This window comes from Harpia harpyja, chromosome 22 (genome assembly GCF_026419915.1).
Source record: "Harpia harpyja isolate bHarHar1 chromosome 22, bHarHar1 primary haplotype, whole genome shotgun sequence".
In the NCBI taxonomy this organism is placed as follows: Eukaryota; Metazoa; Chordata; class Aves; order Accipitriformes; family Accipitridae; genus Harpia; species Harpia harpyja.
In genome coordinates this window covers 1,258,254-1,278,459 of record NC_068961.1, presented here as the reverse complement: position 1 = coordinate 1,278,459, position 20,206 = coordinate 1,258,254, and the positions used below count along the sequence as shown (strand labels likewise).

Below are 20,206 nucleotides of genomic sequence, written 5' to 3'. Positions count from 1 at the left end.
GCACAGTAATCTGTTTCAGAGAAACCAAGGGATGTAATAATTGTATAGGCTTTTTCGAGTCTTATAAGTGTTTCTCTTAGCCTATACCTTTAACTTTCTATTGCACCCTTACAAGTAGGTCATGTACTTGCCACAGGTCCACAGACAAGGCAGAAGGCATGCTATTAGATAACAAGGTGATCCAGTATGTCTTTTACTATGCAAGGGCATATCCAGAGACATCGAGTTCCTAAATTTAACGGAATAGTGTTTTCAGCTAATTACTTTAAAAAGAAGAGTATGTGTTTTTTCCCATATCAAGAAAACAAAATCTTGACTATTATAAATATTTATAATTTTGTTTAATAAATATGTTTAATGAATCTTATAGGCGTTTACCATTTACTTCATAATTTGTATTTGATATATTTAATATATAGTCCTGTACTTTTAAATACTGTTTATTAACAAATAGGTGTTGCAAGGTACAGTTTATAGAACATAAGGTTCTAATACTTAAATGAAATTACATATTGTGATAAATCCTTTGGTCTCTACTCATTTCTTGGTGTGCACTCATGGCACAACTTTGTCAAACCCAGAGGTTGTTTTGTTAATGTTTCTACCAGTAGTAATGGAAGTACTTGGTCTTTTTTCTAAGCCACACTAAGTGTAGACTGCAGTCACTCCATGTGGCTTCAGCTGATATTCTCTGGGCTCTCAGTGGTCAGTGCTAGAGCTGATGTGGATTAGAATCCTGGTCTCGCATGAGCAATGTTATCAGTCCTGGCAGTTCAGGTAATTGCTCAGATTAATTCAAGCAGCAGTTAGTAAAGATCACGTAGTCACAACCCCAGAAAAATGACCTGCAAATAATGCTTTAAAATAAAGTAGCTGAAATTCCATCTCACCCATCCTTTTTTCTGACCTCCAGTACCCCTGTGAGCTCCATGAACTTCAGTGAGTTGGAGCTAAAGACTGGATGTTTCCCAGTATAGAGAAACAAAAGCACATGCTGTTACAAAAAGCAGGAGTTCTTACTGCTCTGCCATGGGAATGACAAGTTTTTTACACTTTCTATCAAACCTAATATTTTAATTGCAAAGACAGCTTCTCTAAGCTGTGTTGAACTAACTCCTAATTTCATGCTAGTTACTCCTACAGTCAGTCAGGGCAAGTACCTACCCTGTAATGCCTGAAAATTTTCATGAAGTGGGGTGGATACTCCTCTTTTCCCCCACATCAGAGCAGACACATCAATAGAATGATTTCAGCCCCAGCTCTTCCTTTACCTACCCCAAGCTCTTATCTTCTTCAGATGTCGCATGTCGTGGCAAGATTGCCTTTAAGCTGACTCACCAGTGACACTAACATACACTGATCTCTCCAAAATGGAGTGGGTGGTAGGTGTAAGTAGGCATCCTGTCCACGGGGAGGGTAGCCAGAAGCCCGTGGTGGAGTAATGGCTAGTAAGGACCCTCTTTTCCTCTTCAGACTGTTCCTACTAGATATTTGTTATTTTCTGGGTTCGAGTAGGTTTCAGTGGTGAGATCAAGTGGGTGTGATAAGCGTCATGCAAATTTTCTCTTTCTGCTGGGCTCTCTGTAGTGAACAGGGACATAACGAAGTGGGTTGCTTAGCACAACACTTCCCTTTGGAGCTCCAGAACGTATAGGGCAAAGGATGTGACCTACTTTCTTCACGTTTGGGTAAGATAACCTGAAACACACAAAACTTGTAGAAATATGATGGATGTCATCCTTCTTGGCATTTTCTACTGTACGATTATCCAGGCTAAGAAAAAATACATAGATATAAGTATATATGTATATATATGCGGTGCAAGAACAGTTTTACTTTTTGATCTTTTCTACATGTCACTGTTCTATAAACATGCATTTGTTTCAGTTGAAAGAAAGAAATGGGAAATTTCCAGTTCAGGGAACACACTTGTCAGCACTAGGTATGTTTTTCTGGTCTGTAAATAGAAGTGTTTTCTTTTTGTTGTCGTTCTCTCTGCTGCTGTAATGACTTCCATGTTATGCTGCAGATGTAATACATCTGTGCATAAAGCAGCCTGTGCTCTTTGCCAGAAAGGGTGCATGGCTTTAAAAGGAGAGATCCTCAGAAGATAAAGTAACAGAGACGCCTTGTTTAGAACTACAGTATATCTGTAGCTTAATTTTTGTATACTATGATTGTTTTTTATCGAGTGAATAAGCTTAACAACCTCATTTGTTTAAGCAGTACTAGACACATGCTTTGCAACCATATATTACTAGAAAATTTTATAAAACATAAAGGACAATGACTCAATGTATTTGTTATTACAGTTTCTATAGTTGGTGTTGTTATGTTTATTAATAGTAGTAATAAAAGTAACTATGATGTTCTTTTAGGGAAATATATAATGGAGAAGAAAACAATTCTAGAAGAACTTCTTTTAAAGAAGTCACAACAGAAGAAAAAAATATCACCAATTAACTACAAGAAAAGGTTGTTTGTTCTGACGAAAGCAAACCTTTCTTATTATGAATATGACAAAGGGGTAAGACATAATTTTTTTAAGTAAACTGTTCTAAGATTTTCCAGTGTCACCTTATTCCTCTGGTTTTCTTCTGTGAAACTTGATTAGACGTTATGTCTTAGAACAACAGGTGTACTTTGTTTTGAGTAGAATATAGGGTATCAAATCCTAGTTTCAGTTCAGAAAAACACTTAGCTGCAGGTTTAAGAGTGTCTCTATTCAGAGCAACTCTTACAGTTGTGCTTATCATTGAGCATCTGTTTGTGTCCTTCCAAAATGAACTTAAGCAAGTAATTAACCTTGGCATATATTTACACATTGCCTTGAATAGGGATGTTTTCCTTGCTCAGGTTTCCCTCTGAACTGATGTAAATAACTGGCTTCAGAAGTTACTTGTACAAGACATTAGTTCGGAATCTCACCCCTCAGCTGCACAAAGCAGATGTTTAAACTATCCTTGTTTCCTAAGGAGTGACTGTATATCACAAAAGGATGGCTTTTTACTCAGAAGATCTCCTGTCAGGAATGGAACTATATGTCCCAGGCAACTTATTTTAAAGTTTTTGCTCCTTTTCTTACATTTGGACTCCTCCTGTGAGTTACACCCCATTACAAAACTGCAGGGAAGCTCAGTGAGAATAAGCTCCATTACCGTAACAAAATTATGAAGGCCACAGCTAGGCTTCTGGTTTGCACTTAAGGTGTTTTTCTCTTAATTCCTCCTTCTTTTCCTGCTAGTCCCCCCTTCTGCCCTGTACTCCTTCAGTTGCAGCAGATGCTTTCTCAGATGTAGGGCTGTGTCCTGTAATTCTTGTAACTGACTTAAAATTGAATTTGATCAATATATTAGATGCAGGTAGGGCACCAAGGAGGTTTTTTTCCTACCTTTCTTTTAAAGTTTAACAAACCTGAAGCTATGGCTTATACAGCTTGAAACGCAAAATTGTACAAAATCATCAAACTAGAATACTTTATATTGTGTTAACATTAGTTTACAGCCGGCTGTGTTTTTTCACTCTTAGAAAAAAGGAAGCAAAAGGGGGTCAATTGAGATTGAGAAAATCCGATGTGTTGAGACAGTGAATCTTGAGGAATCAACACCTCCTGCAAGACAATATCCTTTTCAGGTTAGCCATGAAATCTGTTTCATTTACATTTCATTAAATATGCCTGCCAGCCATCCTAAGGCTACACCTAGTGTTCCAATCTGAAGTGGTGACACCTGTTACTGCTGAGTGCTACTGGTATTTACAGCAAATAGAAAATCAGTCTCTATTACTGAAGTTGTGACTTTGCTGAAATACTTTGAATTGACTGTGATAGAATTTAGATCAAATCTTGTTTCTTTTATGTTCAAAGGTCTATCAGATATTTGCTTTAATATTATCTGGAATATATAGATCACTACACTATGTGATTATCACTTATTTTAAGGCAGAATTAAGCACTTAAAAATTCTTATTTTAATTCTCACAGTTTCTTTCCACTTCTTTTCTTTGGCTTGAACACCAAGTGCAGGATTTGACCCCTGACTGCCTGATTGCCATTCAAATGTGCCACAGTCAGGAAATCCAAGACTATGCCTTGTATCAGAAGATGCAGCTGCACAAAGCACTACACGTGTTTAAGAACTAAATGTGATAAGAAAACCGTAACTTCAGCTTTGCTGCCTTTCACCTGTTTCAGTTGCCCAGCTCAGGTTCCTCCTAGAGCCTCCATCAATCTCAATTCTATGGGCAGTGGGACATGCAGATGTGAGAAGTGCCCACAGATCCCCTTTTGCAGTGCCACTGGCAGGCTGCTAGAGTGAATAACAGGGTTGCTGAATAGTGCATTAATTCATGACCCTGCAATAATTGCCATGCCCAAGGGCAACCTCATGACACACGCTTAATATTTCACTGCCTGGTTGATCCTAGGTGTCATTCCAGTCTTCCTTTCCCTTCTCCCTCCCCCAGATTTGTGGCACTGAATGACACATTTATGTTAAATGAGTGTATTTATGTCAGGAATGCATAATTCAGTTAAGTGGGGAAAAGAGTGTATGCTATAGTTATAGGATGGGGGACGCTGTTCTGGGGAACAGTATCTCTAAAGAGGACTTTAGGATCATGATAGCTGAACATAAATTCCCAGTGTGATGCTGTGGCCGAAGGAGCTAATGGCATCCTTGGACATGGAAGCGGGCACATATTGAGTGAAAGCACTCAATGTGATTTGGCACTACTGCGATCACCAGGAGAATATTGTGTCTAGTTCTGGTGACTATAATTGAAGAAAGATGTTGTAAACTGAAGAGAGGTCAAAGGAAAGACTTGACAATGACCAATAGATTGGATGGATAACATGTTAAAGGGAAAGACTCGCAGGGCTCCACCATTTAACTAAATAAGGAGACAGGAAGCAAATTGATCAGTCGTGTATACTTACCGGTGGGACTACGCATTTAATAACAAGAGCTCTTCAGTCTAACAAACAAAAGCAATAAAGTGGCATTTGAAATTCAGTGCAGATGACTGAAAAGCAACTTACACAAGGGAAATGAAACCCTGACCTAACGCAGGCACACACAGAGTCAGCCCAGTACTAAACATGATCCAAAAAGCAAAGCAGATGTTAGTAATTATTAGGTAGGCAACAAACAAAGCTAGAGGAAGGTAGGCTGAAAACAAGCTCTCATGGTTTCACCTGGGATAGAGTTAATTTTCTTTCTAGTAGCTGCTATAGTGTTATGTTTTGGATTTAATGTGAGAAGAATGTTGATAACACACTGATGTTTTCAGTTGTTGCTAAGTAGTGTTTATACGAAGTCAAGGATTTTTCAGCTTCTCATGCCCAGCCAGCAAGAAGGCTGGAGGGGCGCAAGAAGTTGGGAGGGGACACAGCCAGGGCAGCTGACCCAAACTGGCCAAAGGGGTATTCCATACCATGGGATGTCATACCCAGTATATAAACTGGGGGGAGTTGGCTGGGGGGGTGCATATCGCTGCTCGGGAACTAACTGGGCATTGGTCGGCGAGGGGTGAGCAATTGTATTGTGCATCACTTGTTTTGTATATTCCAATTCTTTTTATTATTGTCATTTTATTATTATTATCATCTTTATTACTATTTTCTTCCTTTCTGACCTATTAAACTGTCTTTATCTCAACCCACGAGATTTACTTTTTTTCTATTCTCTCACCCCTCCCACTGGGTGGGGGGGAAGTAAGTGAGCAACTGCGTGGTGCTTAGTTGCCTGCTGGGGTTAAACCACGACAGTCCTTTTTGGCGCCTAACGTGGGGCTTGACGGGTTGAGATAATGACAAATCTGACTGGAACACATTAGAACTAATTTGTTATAAGCATTCATTAAATTAGTTCAATAGTTGTGGGTCACAATGTTGATTTATTCGTTTTAAAGTTGGCATGCTTTTTCTTAAAGTTGTGTTTTGTAACATCTTACTTGCAGTAAATGCTCCCTGTTGTGCTGTCTGTCACCTGTGGGAACTGGGCTAAAGTTATCATGCTGTTGTACTTTGTAACCCTGGCTTACGAGACGATGGAATTGCTGGTTAGGAAACTAATCTGGTATTTGTATTCAGCATTGCCGTCATCCCCATACTTTGGGAGCCATCTATCAGAAACTATTAATAATTACACCTTTTACCTTTTCTCATCGGAAATCCATGTGGAAGACACATTTCTTCACCTTTCCCTTCTCCTCCAGGAAAATTACAATAGCTCTTGAGAATTTTGAATATCCTTGGGATGTTCAAACCAGCATGTTCCTATTGCTATGTCTCCTGAATGTTTTCCAGGTCTTGTTTAAGGTTAAGCAACTATTTAAGAACATCACCCAGAGATCTTCCCCGAGGCTGGATAATCACAGATGGCATGGCATGTGGGAGAATATGGGCAGGTATCTCGAGAACTTCTCACCTCCAGTGGTTTGGAACTTCACTCCTAAACAACTACAGGACCCTGATAAAGTGATAGAATATTTGAAAGGAAAGTGCTGTGGCTATTCCAAAGAGGCACAACTTACTGCACTGTCCCAGGCCCTGGCCAGTATCTACCAAACACTGCTGGATATTATGCAGCACCCTCAGGGGGAAGGGAGGGAAAAGAGACCGACAGACACTGCGGCAACTCCAACCACTGCGACAGATGCTGCAGCTGAACCAGGGAACCAACCTGTGCCAGCATCAGTCGCCCCTATACAGAAGAAGAAATATACAAAAAAAATCAGTTCAGTTAGTAAGGGATGAAGGTCAACCAGGCTCATCACGAGAACAGGAGGAGGAAGTGGCAGAACCAGAGGTAATTGTCTGATCCCTATCCCTGAGTGAGCTGCAGGATATGTGGAAAGATTTCAGCCGGTGTCCAGGTGAGCACATTAACACCTGGCTGCTCCAATGCTGGGACAATGGGGCTAGAAGCCTGGAATTAGAGGGTAGGGAAGCCAAGCAGCTGGGATGACTTTCTAGGGAAGGTGGCATTGACAAGGCAATTGGAAAAGGGACACAAGCCCTCAGCCTCTGGAGGCAACTCCTGTCAAGCATGAAGGAAAGGTACCTCTTCAAGGAAGATGTTATATGTCAACCAGGCAAGTGGACCACCATGGAGAGGTATCCAGTACCTGAGGGAGTTAGTCATGCTGGAGTTGATTTATTATGACCCAGACAACCCACAGTTACCCAGACATCCAGACGAAGTCCAATGCACACAACCCATGTGGCAGAAGTTTGTACGGAGTGCGCCATCATTGTATGCCAACCCATTGGCAGTATTGACCTGGAAAGACTAAGAGGCAGTGATAGTGGATGAAATGGCTTACCAGCTCCAGCAATACGAAGAAAATCTCTCTTTGTCCTTACAAGCCTGTGGAAAAACTGTCCAAAAAGTCTGAAAAACTTATCAAACTGATCCAAAAGTCATATTCCCCACCTGTATGACCAGTATCTGAGCTATTAGGAGTGATGGTTCCTCTGCTCAAGAGAGAGAATATAGACCATGGGGTACCAGGCATGTGGTTTTAGCTGCATGACCATGGAGAGGACACGAGGAAGTGGGATGGAAAACCTACCTCGACCCTAGATGCACGGGTACGAGTTGCAAGGAAAAACAACCACAAAAGGGGATTCTTCCAGGAAAAAAGCCGCTCCAGTTTCCAGACAGAGTATAAGGGCTGATCTTACTTCTGATCCTCTTGAAGAGACTTCTAAGTCATTTTTACAAGAAGTGAGTAATGAATACTCTGACCAGGATTAGAGGGGTCCTGCCTCCAGCCAGGTGGAGGAAAGGGACAACTGGGTTTATCGGACTGTGTGGATTCGATGGACTGGGACGTCAGACCCACAGGAGTATAAGGCTCTAGTAGACACTGGTGCACAGTGTACCCCAATGCCATCAGGTTGTAAAGGGGCAGAACCCATCTGTATTTCTGGTGTGACGGGGGATCCCATCAGCTAACTGTATTGGAGGCTGAAGTAAGCCTAATTGGGAATGAGCAGCAGAAATACCCCATCGTGACTGGTCCAGAGGCTCTGTGTATCCTTGGCATAGACTATCTCAGGAGAGGGTATTTTAAGGTCCCAAAGGGGTATTGGTGGGCTTTTGGTATAGCTGCCTTGGAAACGGAGGAAATTGAACAGCTGTCCACCTCGGCTGGTCTCTCGGAGGACCCTTTGGTTGTGGGGTTGCTGAGGGTCAAAGAACAACAAAAGCCAATTGCTACCACACCAGCGCACCTGTGCCAATATCGCACCGAGACTCACTGATTCCCATGATAACCCAATTCGCCAACTGGAGAGCCAAGGAGTGATCAGCAAAACTCATTCACCCTTTAACAGCCCCACACGGCCAGCGTGAAAGTCTAATGGAGAATGGAGACTAACAGTAGGCTACTGTGACCTGAATGAAGTCACGCCACTGCTGAGTGCTGCTGTGCCGGACATACTAGAACTTCAGTACAAACTGGAGTCAAAGGCAGCCAAGTGGTATGCCACAATTGACATTGCTAATGCATTTTTCTCAATCCCTCTGGCAGCAGAGTGCCGGCCACAGTTTGCTTTTACTTGCAGAGGCACCCAGCACATCTGGAATCAACTGCCCCAGGGGTGGAAACACAGCCCCACCATTTGCCATGGACTAATCCAGACTGCACTGGAGAAGGGTGAAGCTCTGGAACACCTGCAATACCTTGATGACATCATCATATGAGGCAACACAGCAGAAGAAGTTTTTGAGAAAGGGAAGAAAATAATCCAAATCCTTCTGAAAGCCGGTTTTGCCATAAAAGAAAGTAAGGTCAAGGGACCTGCACAGGAGATCCAGTTTTTAGGAATAAAATGCCAAGGTGGACATCATCAGATCCCAATGGATGTGATCAACAAAATAGCAGCTATATCTTCACTGACTAATAAAAAGGAAACACAGGCTTTCTTAGGTGTTGTGAGTTTTTGGAGAATGCCTGTTCCAAATTACAGTCTGATTGTAAGCCCTCTCTATCAAGTGACCCAGAAGAAGAACAATTTTAAATGGGGTCCTGAGCAACAACAAGCCTTTGAACAAATTAAAGGGGAGATTGTTCATGCAGTAGCCCTTGGGCCAGTCTGGGCAGGACAACATTTTAAAATTGTGCCCTACACCGCAGCGGGGGCAAATGGCCCCACCTGGAGTCTCTGGCAGAAAGCACCTGGGGAGACCCGAGGCCGACCCCTGGGGTTTCGGAGTCGGGGATATCAAGGATCCAAGGCTCGCTATACTCCAACTGAAAAAGAGATATTGGCAGCATATGAAGGAGTTCGAGCTGCCTCAGAAGTGGTTGGTACTGAAACACAGCTCCTCTTAGCACCCCGACTGCCAGTGCTGGGCTGGATGTTCAAAGGGAGGGTCTCCTCTACACATCATGCAACTGATGCCATGGGGAGTAAGTGGGTTACACTGATCACACAATGAGCTCGCATAGGAAATCCCAGTCGCCCAGGAATTTTGGAAATGATCATGGACTGGCCAGAAGGCACAGATTTTGGAATGTCACCAGAGGAGGATGTGATGCATGCTGAAGAGGCCCTACTGTATAATAAACTGTCAAAAAATGAGAAGCAATATGCCCTATTCACTGACGGATCTTGTCGCATTGTAGGAAAACATCGGAGATAGAAGGCTGCTGTGTGGAGTCCTACATGACAAGTTGCAGAAACTGCTGAAGGAGAAGGTGAATCGAGTCAGTTTGCAGAGGTGAAAGCCATCCAGCTAGCGTTAGACATTGCTGAAAGAGAAAAGCGGCCAGTGCTCTATCTCTATACTGACTCATGGATGGTGGCAAATGCCCTGTGGGGGTGGTTACAGCAATGGAAGCAGAGCAACTGGCAATGCAGAAGCAAACCCATCTGGGCTGCTGCACTGTGGCAAGATATTGCGTCCCGGCTAGAGATTCTAGTTGTAAAAGTACGTCATGTAGACGCTCACGTACCCAAGAGTCGGGCCACTGAAGAACATCAAAACAACTAGCAGGTGGATCAGGCTGCCAAGGTTGAAATGGCTTAGGTGGACCTGGACTGGCAACATAAGGGTGAGCTATTTATGGCTCGGTGGGCCCATGACACCTCAGGCCATCAGGGAAGAGATGCAACATATAGATGGGCTCGTGGTCAAGGGGAGGACCTGACTATTGGCGCCATTGCACAGGTTATCCATGAATGTGAAACATGTGCTGCAATTAAGCAAGCCAAGCGGTTAAAGGCCCTGTGGTATGGAGGGCGATGGCTGAAATATCAATATGGGGAGGCCTGGCAGATTGACTATATCACACTCCCACAAACCAGCCAAGGCAAGTGCCATGTGCTTACAATGGTGCAAACAACCACTGGATGGCTGGGAGCATATCCTGTGCCCCATGCCACTGCCCGGAACACTGTCCTGGGCCTTGAAAAGCAAGTTTTATGGTGACACGGCACCCCAGAAAGAATTGAGTCAGACAACGGGAATCATTTCCAAAACAACCTCATAGACACCTGGGCCAAAGAGCATGGCATTGAGTGGGTATATCACATCCCCTATCATACACCAGCTTCTGGGAAAATTGAACGATACAATGGACTACATTGAAAGCAATGGGGGGGTGGAACCTTCAAACATTGGTACACACATTTAGCAAAGGCCACCTGGTTACTCAACACCAGAGGATTTGCCAATCAGGGTGGCCCTGCCTGATCAGAACTTTTATGTACCACAGAAGGGGATAAAGTCCCTGTAGTGCACATAAAAAATACATTAGGGAAGACAGTCTGGGTTACTCCTGCCTCAGGCAAAGGCAAACCCATTCGTGGGATTGCTTTTGCTCAAGGACCTGGGTGCACTTGGTGGGTGATGGGAAAGGATGGGGAGGTGTGCCTCAAGGGGATTTGATTTTAGGTGAGAATAGCCAGTGAATTGAATTGCATGATGTTAATTGCTATATAACCCTGCCACTATATGTCATCATTACTATAACTGTTACATGCTATATCAATGGCATTACAGTTAGAATCACTTAGATTAATGAAGAATGAACTCTGATAAAACCAAGCAAAGCACAGTAGTGATGGCACCAGAACTGACTTCAGCATGCAACAATCCAATATTACACTGCAGAAGAAAAGCAGCTGCCTGTTCATACTGTGTAGCTAAGCTGTAGGACTACTTACTGCCAGAAGTCACAGATACTAGTTATTTGCTTAAAAAGGCAACTGAATGAATTCACAGAAGAAAAATACCGCTCAAAGGGTATTAAGTATAAATGCATCACCTTTGGATCAGGATTCCCTCATCACCACACAGCTGCCCTGAGCATATACTCTGCCTCAGTTATTTGTTACTGGATGCTGTCAGAGATGGGTTCCTGGCCTCAGTGAGCATTCGTTCTGGCCTTGTGTAACACGAGCCAGAAGCTGGAAGATGAATGTGGAAAAACTGGAGTGGAAAGAAAGACTTTACATGTGGGATATAAGGCCTTTTGTGCATAGAAGATGGGAACATCCAGAAATATTCGATGCCATCCTTTGTTTCTGCAACTGTGCTTTAGGACATGAACCACTTTGGTTAAGGCAGTACATACTTATGTCTATACTTATGTCTATATTTATATTTATTTATATTCATAATTATTTTTAGTTTTATTTATATTTATATGTATATTTATTTATATCTATATATTTATATTGCATATTTATATTTCATATGAAATGTGAAATATATGAAATGTATGAAATATGCAAAATATAAAGTATTTATATGAAATGGCAATTATATACACGACCTCTGAGAAACATTAGTGAGTTGTGGGAGTTTGATGTGGGTCCACAAAGCCTATTTTATTGGTTCCCATGCCCTGCTCTTTTCCCCTCCTGCATAGCAACATGCTTTCAGGCAGTAGACTCTCACCATGCTGTCTTTCCCAACCTTTTCCAGATTGTGTACAAGGGTGGACTTCTTTATGTCTATGCCACTAATGAAGAGAGCCGGGAGCGGTGGCTTGCAGCTTTGCATAAAGGTAACACTATTCTTTTGTGTACAAAAATATTCAAACAACATGAGGCGAGATAGGAAAATGCTCCTGCCTCACCATTTTGTGCCATTCTTTGTCACTTGTTTTTAATGTCTGTCTGTCTTCAGCACTGGCTGGTTGAAATGCATGGTAATTTCAAGAATGGGTTAGAAATTTTAAAGGCTGAAGGTTTCAGTGAGAAATAAGCCAAAATAAAACTTTTGGGTTTTATTTTTCATGGGCATTTTTTAATCTTCGTCATATGTTCAGCCTTTACTGATGCAGATTAATAGAGCACAACCATTCTTGATGTGGCTAGTATAGCTCTTACCTGCATGAATGCCATTTTGATAACCAATACTGCTAGTGCTTTTTCCTTTGTATTTTCCTCTCTTTTTTTTAAGGAAATTTCTATTGTTTTCAATGAAGCAGAATCACAGTCATGCAAAGTGTAAGTTATAAGCAGAAAACTACGTCCCTGTGTAACCCCAGTGAAGGCAAAAACCTCACATTGAATAGGGCAACCTTCACACATGCTGGCCATTGTAGGAACAAAAATAGGCAATCTATAATGGGCTGTGAACAAATTCGTGCCCAGTTTTACTTGTAAGCCTGTGTATGAGCTACGTCTCTGGTTGTGACTCCCTTTGCATACACAGAAATAAGGGTATGTCAATTAATTTAGCAAAGTTATGAAGAATGTGGACCAGAAGCATTAGGCAAACTACACTGACCCTTCTAGAAACCAAGATTTTCGGTAAGACTTTTTAAAACAAAATTTGTGAAGAGTAAGCTTGCATAAAGTGATATATTTTGTAATGGTCATGAGACAAATAATAGCACCAATATTCAACTGCCTACAAGCCTTTTAAAAAGTATATAAAAAGCACTTGTCACGAAGGGGTGTCCTGATCCTTCCGCAGCGCTGCGCACATTCAGCAATCTTGGGTTTACACTGCCTTACCGCAGCACAACTGAAAACCTGTCCTGAGACAACCACTTTTTAAAGTCTGACTCTACGCCTTCTACATTTCTTCTAGATACCTTTTGAAACCAAACTACTATTACAGCTTAGAGAACTAATGTATCACTGGCACAGGGATATTACTGGTGCTATTTTTCTAAAGAAAAGCAGTGCTTCAGATATAAAATAAATATTTCTGTGATGGTGTTCCCTTTTGATGTGCTTAAATAAGAACTGTATTTTAACAGATAAATGTTAGTTTAGATTTGCCATATGGTGTATTGAGTATCAGTGAATATGATTTTCTTACAGTAGATAGATCTAGGAAAATACTCAGCATATTTTGATATATGAAAATGTTTAATTAGTTTTATTATTGATAGTGAAATCTTTGTAAGATGCATGGGTTTGAATCATAGCTGTTGGGCCCTGTTTTGGCTTCGGGTGTTTCATTGGATTGTACTGTATCTCCTTGACACTCAGGTTTCTTTCTCAAAGAAATAGGGGGTATGGATTTCAGACTTGATTTTGCATAGAGGAATATGGTATAGAGATAAAAAATGTGTGTGGGATATGTGTCTAGAGCTAGAAGTCGGTAAGCACTCTGGGGTCCCATGGTTTGGTGCAGCAGACTATTGATCATAAGGAATGTTCCCATTGTGCAGCCTGTCATGTTCTCTTTGGTTTCTTTGTGCTTTCCAGAAATTAAAGACAATTCTGATTTACTAAACAAGTACCATAAAGGATTCTTCATCAACGGGAAGTTTCTCTGTTGCAACCAGACCTGTAAAGCAGCCCCTGGATGTACAATTTGGGAGAAATGTAATGTGTTTTTTTATTTGTTTGATTAGTCTCATTGATGTTTTTCATAATATTGCCAAATGACATGGATATTTAAGGCAGTGCAATCAATATATACTTACACCTTTTCATGTATGTGCTAAGCTCCTTTTAACATCATAGCTGCTATACATTGTAGCTTATAGTATAACTGGGGGAAATAATACACTAAATTATATCTGCTGTGTTTGATCAAAAAGTTAGTGACATTTTTGCCTACAAAATAAACCAGATATAGATAGAATTATTTTTGCCCTTATGCTTAAGATCTCCAGCTAAATTGTGGTATTATGGTATAAGACCCTTCTAGTGATGAGGTCCGGTAAGCTGGATGGGTAGGAACAATAGAAGTTCAGCACAAGAGTCTGTATGGATGAGTGTAAAACAATACAGTTTCATAACTAAATAGAAGTAAAAATCTTGTATTAATATATAATTATATTTATATGATTTTTTTTCTAAACAGTGTGATTTACTTTGCAGCATTTTTTTAATTTTAACATTATTTTCTAAAGTATTTTTTATAGAACTTAGTTGCAATTATTTAGGGGTTTTACTTTTTATCTGTAAAGACTGAAAGAGGAGAATTTGTAAAGCGGTACCCTCCTAGGTGTCACATTTTCAGAAGGGAATTCCCTCATGTCTGTGTACATGCTTAACAGTGAAAGGCCACGTTTGGGAGAGGGAATAGCAGTTTATGCATATTTGGGCTTCAGCCTTTTAAAGCTTGATTATTTGGAATTGTAGAGCACTCGTAGATCCACTGATTTCAATCATGATTGAACCTTTGTCTTAAGCATTTACAGTCACAATCAAAAAAGTATGAATCCAAAATTAAAAGTTAAATCCAAAAATGTAGGTGTGAGCAGTTAGGAACCTGATTTAGATCTGTGAGTCTGCTTGTAACAGGCATTTGCTTTTGAAAATTGAAATTAATGATATACGCTTATCTACTATTACTACAGGTTTCATCATTATGGAACAGTAAATAATGTAAACAGTTGCCAGCTGATTGGTGACAGTAATTTGAATAGCTTCCTCTAGCTTCAAAACCACTTGTTACAAAAGCAAATAAAGCCATGAAACACCCGGGCAGTTGCAAGGACAAGGAAATACCTCATTACCAGTCATGGATGGCTTAGCCAAGAGAATTAAAAAGAGAATTTTTGTATATTGAACGCTTCATTTATGTCTGAGATAATAATGCATGCAGGATAATGTGCTGTATCTACACTAAATTTGTTCCTAAATAAGTTCCTAAGGTTGCTAACATAGATGTGTGGAGCACAGGGAGACTGTCTGTGTAGGGATGACTCCAGACAGCCTCAGTCTTGTAACCACTGGGTAATTGAAAACAGTATTTCTTATTCACTGCTTCATAGACTAAAAATGTCAATGAAACAATTTCCAAAAAACAGGATAAAAATAAAGTATACATACATCTGTTTCCCTCTGTATGCAATCAAATTGATCTACGAAATGACAGTTTTCGATTCTTGGAGAAGGAGGGGGGTCAGCAGAACTGCTACCTTGGACTTCTGGAGGGCAGACTTTGGCCTGTTTAGGGAGCTGGTTGAGAGAGTCCCTTGGGAGGCAGTCCTGAAGGGCGAAGGAGTGCAGGAAGGCTGGACATTCTTCAAGAAGGACATCTTAAAGGCGCAGGAGCAGGCCGTCCCCATGTGCCGAAAGATGAGCCGGCAGGGAAGACGACCTGTCTGGCTGAGCAGTGAGCTTTGGCTGGAACTCAGGAAAAAAAGGGGAGTTTATGACCTTTGGAAGAAGGGGCAGGCAACTCAGGAGGACTACAAGGATGTTGTGAGGTTATGCAGGGAGAAAATTAGAAGGACCAAAGCCCACCTAGAACTGTTACTGCTACTGCCATAAAAGACAATAAAAAGTGTTCGTAGAAATACATTAGCAACAAAAGGAGGGCTAAGGAGAACCCCTGCATCCAATAAAGGACAGAGAGAAACATAGTCACAAAGGATGAGGAAAAGGGTGAGGTACTTAATGCTTTCTTTGCCTCAGTCTGTAATAGTAAGACCAGTTGTCCTCTGGGTACCCAGCCCCCGAGCTGGAAGACAGGGACGGGAGCAGAATGAAGACCTCATAATCCAAGGGGAAATGGTTAGCGACTTGCTACACCACTTAGTTAGACACACACAAGTCTATGGGGCCGAAGAGGATCCACCCAAGAGTACTGAGGGAGCTGGCAGAAGTGCTCACCAAGCCACTTTCCATCATTTATCAGCAGTCCTGGCTAACCAGGGAGGTCCCAGTTGACTGGAGGTTGGCAAATGTGACGCCCATCTACAAGAAGGGACGGAAGGAGGATCCAGGGAAATACAGGCCTGTCAGTCTGACCTCGGTGCTGGGGAAGGTTATGGAGCACATCATCTTGAGTGCCATCACGCGGCACATACAGGACAACCAGGTGATCAGGCCCAGTCAGCATGGGTTCATGAAAGGCAGGTCCTGCTTGACCAACCTGATCTCCTTCCATGACAAGGTGACCCACTTAGTGGATGAGGGAAGGGCGGTGGATGTTGTCTACCTAGACTTTGGTAAAGCCTTTGACACCATTTCCCACAGTGTCCTCCCGGAGAAACGGGCTGCTCATGGCTTGGACGGGCATGCTCTTTGCTGGGTAAAAAACTGGCTGGCTGGCCAGGCCCAAAGAGTGGTGGTGAATGGAGTTAAATCCAGTTGGCGGCTGGTCACAAGTGGTGTTCCCCAGGGCTCAGTACTGGGGCCAGTTCTGTTTAATATCTTTATCAATGATCTGGATGAGGGAATCGAGTGCACCCTCAGCAAGTTTGCACATGGGAGGAAGGGTTGATCTGCTGGAGGGTAGGAAGGCTCTACAGAGGGATCTGGACAGGCTGGATTGATGGGACGAGGCCAACTGTATGAAGTTCAACGAGGCCGAGTGCCGGGTCCTCCGCTTCGGTCACGACGCCCCCGTGCGGCGCTACGGGCTTGGGGCAGAGCGGCTGGAAAGCTGCCCGGCAGAAAAGGACCTGGGGGTGTTGGTCAACAGCTGGCTGAGTATGAGCCAGCAGTGTGCCCAGGTGGCCAAGAAGGCCAACGGCATCCTGGCCTGTATCAGAAATAGTGTGGCCAGCAGGAGCAGGGAGGTGATGGTCCCCCTGTACTGGGCACTGGTGAGGTGACACCTCGAGTCCTGTGTTCGGTTTTGGGCCCCTCACTGCAGGAAAGACATGGAGGTGCTGGAGCGTGTCCAGAGAAGGGCAACGAAGCTGGTGAGGGGTCTGGAGCACAAGTCTTATGAGGAGCGGCTGAGGGAACTGGGGTTGTTTAGCCTGGAGAAAAGGAGGCTGAGGGGAGACCTTATCGCTCTCTACAACTACCTGAAAGGAGGGTGTAGCGAGGTGGGGGTCGGTCTCTTCTCCCAAGTAACGAGCAATAGGACGAGAGGAAATGGCCTCAAGTTGTGCCAGGGGAGGTTTAGATTGGACATTAGGAAAAATTTCTTCACCGAAAGGGTTGTCAGGCATTGGAACAGGCTGCCCAGGGAAGTGGTTGAGTCACCATCCCTGGAGGTATTTAAAAGACGTGTAGATGTGGTGCTCCGGGACATGGTTTAGTGGTGGACTTGGCAGGTTAATGGTTGGACTTGATGATCTTAAAGGTCTTTTCCAACCTAAATGATTCTATGTTTCTATTATTCTAAATAAGGTAACAGAACTGGGCGAACCACAGAGCAAAATACAACTGAAAATTTCCCTGAATTTGTTTTTTGGCATAGGTGAAAACAATGGTTGATGGGGTTTTTAAAGATATTGAGATGGTGCTTGAATTAAGAGAAGGTTGGAAAATACAGAGCTAAAGCATGTTGATACTTCAGAGAGATGAAAAGTCAGCTGTCATGATGCTGTTTCTGCCACCGTATAGATCCACAAGTGAGAAAGCCTCAAGAGATAAAGCCTTACTTAAATTCATGTTTTTTTCTTTAATTCTCCCTCTCTTCTAGTTGTGACTCTGTGTTGTACAACTGAGTCTGTGAAACCACTGCCTCCATTCCCTCAAACACTGGTAGGTGAAAACATTTGAGTACCTGGCTACAGGGAAAAATCTGGCATTCAGGTGGTAGGGAAAGCTGTGGGATGGGATGGAGAATTGTAAACAGCCACTCACTGGAAGCTGGCGTAGACCTCTAATCTGCAGTGCAGCTTCAGCATCCTTGTGTCCACCAGCATGTCAGAGGGAAGGACTCATCTCCCTCCTCCATGTGGCAAACTGGGAAAGTCTCAGCCACATTCAGTTCACTTTAACATGCTGGTGGCAGTACTGGCTACAGCCCTTGCAGATATGTCTTTTACTTTATACACTTATTTCCAGTTGGATCACGGAATGCCATCAAAATTAGCTCTCTAGTGTGTGGGAGGTCCCCATTCCTAGAGATGCCAAAAACTCCCGTCCACCACCCTCCCCAGTGAAAATGGCGCTCACAGTACTTGGAGAAAACTTTGTAACTGAAGATATGAACAAATATACCTGCTTTGCCTGGGTGAGAAATGGTGGATGAACTGCATTTGTCTCTGGCAAGTCCCAAGTTGTGATCCTCTGGGGTTGGGTCAGGAGTACAGATGCCTGTTTAGGAACGTCTGTTTAGCCCAACTTTATAGAGGCAGCCTCTGAGTTAATGAATTGGGAAGTGCATCTGAGCTCTTTATGTGCTCTTGCCTATATCTTGACTTTATATCAGACAGAAACCCAAGAGCATGGTGTCTCACCAGCGCTGACTGGCCTTACTCTCCGTCTGAGAAAGGCAGGCTTTTACAGACCCAAAGAGACAAACAGGACACCAGGGTGCCAAAAAGTACTACTCATGCTTGATTCAGCCTGAGTCCTCTAGCACAGCAGTTGCTTGATGAAGATCAACAGCTGGCAGGGTTAAGAATAAAAGTAAATTGGAAGATCTGCTTTATGCTTATTTCCTCAATCTCCTCCTGTACAAATACAAGGGCAATAGTGGTATCTTTGACCTTAGTTTTACTGCCCAGCTTAATTATTGAGGTTTGTAGGTGGGAAGGAGGTAACAATGACAGGAGAATAGAAGAGGCTAAAGTCGCTTAAGTTATGATGGTTTTATCTCTTAAAAAAAGGACTTACAGTATGGTCTGGCAGTGTGTTCACACATCGTTACACAGCCTCCTCCAAATTAAACCAGATTGGGTTTCAAATCATGGGATTTTTAAATCTGTATTTCCTGCTTTATTTTAATTTGTCTTCTGTTCTGTATCTTTAGAATACAGTCTGGGTCTATTTCCTAGCTTCTCTCTGTTGATCAGAAAGTAACTTTAAAAAGAAAAAAGCTGGAATTTTTGTGTATACAGTTGACATGAACAGCAAGAGCTTTAAGAAACACATAGATTATCAAGAGACAGAAGGTAAAATCACAAAAGCTGTAAGATGGAGCTTTAAGAAAAATAATAATAAAGCCTTGGAAAGAAGCTATGAACAAAGAAGCTTTTGACATTTTTTCTGATAATGAGATTTGAAAGTAACAGCATTGTGAACACGCAGCAGTGTAATTAGTTTTGAATACCGTGGTCTGTTTTGCCTGGCTTCCATCAGGAGATGCTTTGTCTATCTGGAGAGATCATCAGTCATGCAAATCTGCTGCTGAACATACTGGCTTCTGCTAGGCCTTTATGATTTATTTTTATTATCTGCTTCATTTCAGAGAAGATATTTTGAAAAGGAAATTTAAAAAGCAAGGACATGACAGTATTCAGATGGGTACTTCTAAACCAGGTTCATTAAATGAAGATATGATAACTAACACATCTGGTTAGAACAACTTGACTTAATTTTCCCAAGCCATATGATATAATTAGGTTAAGAAGGCTAATACTGACTTCCCATGGTGAGGAACAGTCTAAATTTAGTCACAGAGCTACTTCTATAAGCTCTCCGCACATTTTTACTTTGCCCTTTCATCTACTCAGTTTGATCATCAAAGGTACCACTGTACCCCCAGCCTTCCTTCTGCCTACCTCTCAGTTCATGTCCCTCGCCTCTCCAGCCTCTGCAAGTCTTCCTCCCTTGCTGCCTTCCCAGCTGACCAGGGGCATTACTTTTGCATATAGGCAAAACTGACCACAGGCATTACTTTTGCATGCTTACACCCTGCCCCTCTGGTGCCTCTGTCCCTTGCACCAGTTCAGCATTGTACCTCTAGTCTCCCACAGGGGACCCGATTCCTAAAGAGCGATGCCATTACAAAGAATAGTGGGCACGAAGGTCCCTTCATGGGAACCAGCGGGCAATTCCCCTGTGCTTTGATAACAGCAGGAAGCAGGAGTTTCCCTCCTGAGAAACATTTTCCCCTCTGCTGGTGCCTGGCATCCACTGTCT

The 20,206-nt window shown here is 42.5% G+C and overlaps 1 protein-coding gene across 1 annotated transcript in view; it reads left to right on the top strand.

The window, feature by feature from the left end:
- The first annotated feature begins 1,583 nt into the window (after positions 1-1,583).
- The window catches only part of BMX (BMX non-receptor tyrosine kinase), a 39,062-nt gene continuing 20,439 nt past the window's right edge, over positions 1,584-20,206 (top strand). The window contains exons 1-6 of the mRNA XM_052774125.1: positions 1,584-1,688; positions 2,379-2,527; positions 3,529-3,633; positions 11,943-12,024; positions 13,685-13,804; positions 17,817-17,878. Coding sequence (XP_052630085.1) covers positions 2,390-2,527; positions 3,529-3,633; positions 11,943-12,024; positions 13,685-13,804; positions 17,817-17,878 — 507 coding nt within the window. The 5' untranslated portion in view covers positions 1,584-1,688; positions 2,379-2,389. The remainder of the gene's footprint in view (positions 1,689-2,378; positions 2,528-3,528; positions 3,634-11,942; positions 12,025-13,684; positions 13,805-17,816; positions 17,879-20,206) is intronic.